This window comes from Helianthus annuus, chromosome 13 (genome assembly GCF_002127325.2).
Source record: "Helianthus annuus cultivar XRQ/B chromosome 13, HanXRQr2.0-SUNRISE, whole genome shotgun sequence".
Taxonomy (NCBI): domain Eukaryota; kingdom Viridiplantae; phylum Streptophyta; class Magnoliopsida; order Asterales; family Asteraceae; genus Helianthus; species Helianthus annuus.
In genome coordinates, this window is record NC_035445.2 from 115,376,834 (window position 1) to 115,383,826 (window position 6,993).

A 6,993-nucleotide genomic window follows, 5' to 3' on the forward strand; every position below is an offset into this window, starting at 1 on the left:
ACTACTCGAGACAGAACTTGTTCTTTAGTGTCAAAATTATATTCTTCGAAACTTAAAGTAGCTTGGTGTAGACTCTTATGTAACTTCTCCACTATTATATGGTCCTTCATTCATCGAGGGATTTTTGAACTCCCTTTTTAATCCATGCAACATGCACTTGTGAATGACCTTGGAACTCTAACCAAAGTGTTAGCAGCATCAATACCAGAAAATAGTAGACCGTGGCTTTGGCATCTTTCTTTTTGAACGTCCATTAGTATGAGCTGATTAACTGTTGAAGCTTGTGACTTATCTACCATTTCTTGAATTTCAAAGATCTTCATTCTTCTCATTAGGATAAAACCTAAGCTCTGATGTTGGTTTTTAGAACTTATAATCACAAACTAAGAACAATGCAGAGAATTGAAATGATTATTTTATTGATCAACAAAAGTTAATTACTCAATATATAAAGACCAAAACAACAAATAATAAGACAAAAAATAAACAAATGTTCCTAGAGTTTAGCTGGGAAGCGAACAGCGACATGATCAACGGCTCTCCTTATTCGTTTAATCACAATTCAAATAATGATGGATTTCATTCAAGCGGCTGGTCTTTAGCTTGAGTTATATTCAACAAGATGAATGGATGCTAATTCAATGGTATTGGAACAACACACAGAGGTTTGGCCTTGGATATAGTGGTTCCATTTTTCTCAGTCATGTCCAAAACATCATATGGAACCTTAGTGTCAATTTTCCAGTCGAAATTATTGAGTAATGAGCCCAACATGATAGGGACCATACGTGTTGCAAGTGGTAAACCAGGGCATTTTCTTCGTCCAGCACCAAACGGGATTAAATCGAAATCATGGCCTCGGACATCAAGCCCAGACTCCAAAAATCGTTGTGGCTTGAACTCTAGTGAGTCATCCCATACGGTTGGGTCTCTTGCTATGGCCCATGCATTCACAAACACCTGTGTGCCCGCTGGGATGGTGTATCCACTGAGTTCCACCTGTGTCACAACTTTTCGTGGAAGAAGTAAGGGGGATGGCGGGTGCAGTCGTAAGACTTCTTTCACTATGCATGATAAGTAGGGTAGCCTCAATACATCATCCTCTTTTACGATACTACCTTTACCAATAACTTTTTCAAGCTCCTCTTTAGCTTTAGTCATGATGTGTGGGTTGCGTAGTAGTTCTGTCATTGCCCATTCTATTGTAATCGAGGTTGTATCAGTGCCAGCAACAAACAAATCCTAGATCATCAAATGAAATTATACGTTAACATTGAAACAAGAGACAAAAGAAATCATGCATATCGATCATCAAATGAACAATATATTTACTCACCAAAAACAAATCCTTTATGTTTGTGTGATTGAACTCGTCTGGGTTATCTTGCATCATTTTCAAACACGCGTCCAATACATCACCTTGTTCGAATCTGCCCGTTCTCATTCTCTCTTCAATTAACTGATCAAATATCCCAAGAACCTTGGAAAAGTGACGAGCCATTCCTCTCTTGATCCCTTGTGGATCAATCTTCTTCAACACTGGAAATAAGTCAACAAGATTTGTCTTTGCGGAGTCCACCATAATGTTGCTAATCACCTCCCTAAACTCTTTACCTGAATCCTCATACGGGTCTGTTAAATCCTTGGAGAAAATAGTGTTGGATAAAAGATTCAACGAGGTTCTAAATGCAGCACGACCGATGTGCACATTTTCATTCGAAAGAGCAGCTTTCCGGCAGTATGCTATTAGCTCTTCAACTTTCTTGCTCCTCAAGTGCTGCTTGGCTTCAAGAGAGCTGTTGGAGAAGATATTGGAACTAACGATCCTTCTGAGGGTGCGCCACTCTGTGCACACATGGAGAAATGAGATGGAGTGTCGGTCGTGGTTATAGGCACGCACCGCGTCAGGGACATTACGCGCGGAGAAAGCAAGGTCTTGCTTTTTGAGTACTTCTTCCGCGGCAGTGGCTGAGGATATGACGAGCGTGGTGATCTGACCGAGTTGTAAAGACATTATCGGGCCATGAATTTTGGCTAGTTTTGCTAGCGACTGGTGCGGTAACGCTCCCAGCAAGTGGAGGTTTCCTATGATCGGCAACCGTGTTGGGCCTGGAGGTAAGTTCTTGGGTTTGCCTACCCCCAAAACCGAGATAAGTATGTAAGATAAGAGAAGAGTACTCACTATTATAAGAAATTCCATTATTAGATGGTGTGTGTGTGTTGTGCCAAAGGATGTTGCTGTATTTATACTTCTGTTAATGAATATAATATATCAGCGCCCATATTTTGTTAGACGTTGCTGCTGGACCTTGCAGGCCTTGTTGAATTCTTAGTTTTGACTTTTGAGATTTGTACGTGTTTCTAGTTACATTACATTCAGTTTCTGTGTTTTTATTCTTTTTGTTGTTTGTTTTAATATGTTCGTTTATATCAAAATTAATTGTTTATGTTATTTTATCTGTGTGTGTATCTTTTGTTTTTCCTTTGCTAATCTTTTATTGTGCGTTAAGGACAAATCTTCAAATGAAAAAAAGATAAGTGATGATTTTCAGGATGCATTTTTTACCCCATTCACAACTATTGTTTCTACAAATCTAATTGCGTTTGTAGGTGAATATTATGTTTGAGATGAACTTATGTGTAAGCATTAATAACCAAAGTTTACATATTATAGATATATGTTGTTAAAGCATGAAATCTTGTTCTATTTTGGTGGGTTTTACCTGGAGTAATTGTTACTAGAATTTCATGATGTGCCTCAACCAAATCTTGAATCCGTTTTTGGTATAATTTGTTGAATAGTTGGGTAAGAACTTGTGATGCATGGCACACAGAATAAGAAATGTCTATTTATACTTTCACATCACAAAATATTTATATGTGAAATATATTTTTATATAAGAAAATGATATATCATGTTTTTTAAAGTTTTTAATAATTTATTTATTATTTTTTCATAGAGAGGGGCATATTAATCCGTGGGTGACGTTTATGTTTAATACGGATGTTGTGAAGTAATTGTGACACCGGCTATGTTTAATACTAATGTGACATGTGTTTCAATGAATAAAAGTGTTATTTTGATTGATTTGGTGTTAATAAAAGTGTTCTTACATGTTTAAATTTAATATGTGGCTATGTTGGTAAATCTAATAAAAAGCTTATCGGGCCATGAATTTTGGCTAGTTTTGCTAGCGACTGGTGCGGTAACGCTCCCAGCAAGTGGAGGTTTCCTATGATCGGCAACCGTGTTGGGCCTGGAGGTAAGTTCTTGGGTTTGCCTACCCCCAAAACCGAGATAAGTATGTAAGATAAGAGAAGAGTACTCACTATTATAAGAAATTCCATTATTAGATGGTGTGTGTGTGTTGTGCCAAAGGATGTTGCTGTATTTATACTTCTGTTAATGAATATAATATATCAGCGCCCATATTTTGTTAGACGTTGCTGCTGGACCTTGCAGGCCTTGTTGAATTCTTAGTTTTGACTTTTGAGATTTGTACGTGTTTCTAGTTACATTACATTCAGTTTCTGTGTTTTTATTCTTTTTGTTGTTTGTTTTAATATGTTCGTTTATATCAAAATTAATTGTTTATGTTATTTTATCTGTGTGTGTATCTTTTGTTTTTCCTTTGCTAATCTTTTATTGTGCGTTAAGGACAAATCTTCAAATGAAAAAAAGATAAGTGATGATTTTCAGGATGCATTTTTTACCCCATTCACAACTATTGTTTCTACAAATCTAATTGCGTTTGTAGGTGAATATTATGTTTGAGATGAACTTATGTGTAAGCATTAATAACCAAAGTTTACATATTATAGATATATGTTGTTAAAGCATGAAATCTTGTTCTATTTTGGTGGGTTTTACCTGGAGTAATTGTTACTAGAATTTCATGATGTGCCTCAACCAAATCTTGAATCCGTTTTTGGTATAATTTGTTGAATAGTTGGGTAAGAACTTGTGATGCATGGCACACAGAATAAGAAATGTCTATTTATACTTTCACATCACAAAATATTTATATGTGAAATATATTTTTATATAAGAAAATGATATATCATGTTTTTTAAAGTTTTTAATAATTTATTTATTATTTTTTCATAGAGAGGGGCATATTAATCCGTGGGTGACGTTTATGTTTAATACGGATGTTGTGAAGTAATTGTGACACCGGCTATGTTTAATACTAATGTGACATGTGTTTCAATGAATAAAAGTGTTATTTTGATTGATTTGGTGTTAATAAAAGTGTTCTTACATGTTTAAATTTAATATGTGGCTATGTTGGTAAATCTAATAAAAAGCTTATCGGGCCATGAATTTTGGCTAGTTTTGCTAGCGACTGGTGCGGTAACGCTCCCAGCAAGTGGAGGTTTCCTATGATCGGCAACCGTGTTGGGCCTGGAGGTAAGTTCTTGGGTTTGCCTACCCCCAAAACCGAGATAAGTATGTAAGATAAGAGAAGAGTACTCACTATTATAAGAAATTCCATTATTAGATGGTGTGTGTGTGTTGTGCCAAAGGATGTTGCTGTATTTATACTTCTGTTAATGAATATAATATATCAGCGCCCATATTTTGTTAGACGTTGCTGCTGGACCTTGCAGGCCTTGTTGAATTCTTAGTTTTGACTTTTGAGATTTGTACGTGTTTTTAGTTACATTACTTTCAGTTTCTGTATTTTTATTCTTTTTGTTGTTTGTTTTAATATGTTCGTTTATATCAAAATTAATTGTTTATGTTATTTTATCTGTGTGTGTATCTTTTGTTTTTCATTTGCTAATCTTTTATTATGCGCTAAGGACAAATTGGTCAATAATATAGAGGATCAAAACTATTGTTTCTATAAATCTAATTGCGTTTGTAGCTTAATATTATGTTTGAGATGAACTTATGTGTAAGCATTAATAACCAAAGTTTACATATTATAGATATATGTTGTTAAAGCATTAAATCTTGTTCTATTTTGGTGGGTTTTACCTGGAGTTGTTACTAGAATTTCATGATGTGCCTCAACCAAATCTTGAATTTGTTGAATTTCATGATGGCACACAGAATAAGGAATTTAATTCTAAATGTCTATCTATATTTTCACATCAAAAAATATTTATATGTAAATTATATTTTTATATAAGATTATAATATATCATGTTTTTAAAGTTTTTATTATTTAGTTATTATTTTTCATATAGAGAGGGACATATTTATCCGTTGTGGCGTTTATGTTTAATATGGATGTCGTGAAGTAATTGTGACACCCGGCTATGTTTAATACTAATGAGACATGTGTTTCAACGAATTAAAGTGTTATTTTGATTGATTTGGTGTTAATTAACGCCCTTTGTTGTTCTAACAAGTTTAAATTTAATATGTGGTTATGTTGGTAAATCTAATAAAAAACTTATCTCGTAACGAATAAACTGCGAAACGAGCGTTGGTGATGACTCAGTCAATGTTAAAATCCTAAAATTTTTCCCATATGATTGAAATAATATTTCTAAATGTATATGAGTGAAAAATTAAATTAAAATGCCTAAAAACCCTAGTTTATGGTTTTGATCGCGTACCGTCTGATACCGCATGTATCTTGTATAACTAAACGTTCTTATTAACCAAGACATATTATCTCACACCCCGTCGAAGGTTTCGACGAAGCCGGGGCGTGAGATGAATGGTTTATCTGGTTTGCAAACATCTAGTAATGAATCAAATATTTATAACGACGCCAAAGTATTTAGATTGTTACAAGCCATAGTAACGAGTTCAGCCTACCAATCCGTCACACCTTGCCGAAGGCGGAACCACGAGGCATGAGATGAAAGGTTTCCAAGCATCCGATTTGCAAACATCTAGTAACGAATAAAATGTCTATAATGCTCCCAAAGTATTTAGATTGTTACAAACCATAGTAACGAGTTAGGTCTACTTAACCCAAATAAAGATAAATTGTTCAAATATTATCCAACACATATGTTTAACATAACAAAAGGGTTTTGACTCGTACGACCAAAGTATACACGGAAGATACAAACACCCCGGCCTAAAGCACCATCTATTGATGAATGCAAAGACTCCATGTGTCAAACATGCTTAAAATGTCAACACAAAGTTGATGAGTTTCACAGGTTTAAATGGTTTAAATGACACAAATGAAATCATGATGATCAAATCATAGTCTTCCAAAACCATTGCGTATGTGCTAAAACATAAGCCCGTGACCAAACCATAACAAAGTTGCCTCGTCACATCGCACAACATGGTGACCTATAACAAGTAGGAAAATATTCCACTCAAGGTTACGAATAAGTAAAGTCAAGGCTTGTTATACCCAATGGGTCTATTCGATTGTTATGTGGTCTCGACATACTATTGGTCACTAAAATAAAATAAAACCACGAGGGCATCCGAGCTCAAACCGATAAACTTATGCGCACATAATAGACCGATAGATTCCATCCCCAGCTACCATACCCTGTACCAAACATGTAATTCCCCTACTTTAAATAACAAAAACGGATTGTGAAAACCCACCTAAGCGTATCCTGTGCAAGCCAGCAATGAAATAAGCTTCAAAAACGCTACCCGACCTACACGTGTTCTAAATGTTTATCTATACTTTCACATCAAAAAATATTTATATGTAATATATATATATATATATATATATATATATATATATATGTATATATTGTCAAGTGAGGCTAGCTCACTAGGTAGAGGCTCTTGCCTCTTAGGGGGGGGGGGGGTCTTGGATTCAATCCCAAGCAGGATGAGTTATTTGTAAATATAGGAGTTTGAGAGAGTAACGTTAGCCATTCAAAAAAATGTAAAATATATTTTTATATAAGAATATAAAATATCATGTTTTTAAATTTTTATTATTTAGTTATTATTTTTCGTATAGAGAGGGATATATTAATCCGTTGTGGCGTTTATGTTTGATATGGATGTTGTGAAGTAATTGTGACACCCGGCTACGTTTAATACTA

General features: G+C 34.7%; 1 protein-coding gene across 1 annotated transcript; it reads right to left on the reverse strand.

Moving 5' to 3' along the window:
- Nucleotides 1–501: 501 nt before the first annotated feature.
- Nucleotides 502–2,200, reverse strand: LOC110939472 (7-ethoxycoumarin O-deethylase). The gene is made up of 2 exons (XM_022181065.2): nt 1,337–2,200; nt 502–1,242 (listed from the first exon to the last, which is right to left on the reverse strand). Exons 1-2 carry the CDS (start codon nt 2,198–2,200, stop codon nt 634–636), a joined length of 1,473 nt encoding a protein of 490 aa, XP_022036757.1. The 3' UTR covers nt 502–633.
- Between the last annotated feature and the right edge of the window lie 4,793 nt (nt 2,201–6,993).

What these genes read in the sequence shown, in the direction of transcription:
- LOC110939472 (XM_022181065.2), bottom strand. Translation starts at nt 2,200, where the DNA reads ATGGAATTTCTTATAATAGTGAGTACTCTTCTCTTATCTTACATACTT. An exon ending in ACATAAAGGATTTGTTTTTG is followed by an intron (nt 1,243 to 1,336) that starts GTGAGTAAATAT and finishes TTGATGATCTAG; the next exon opens with GATTTGTTTGTTGCTGGCAC.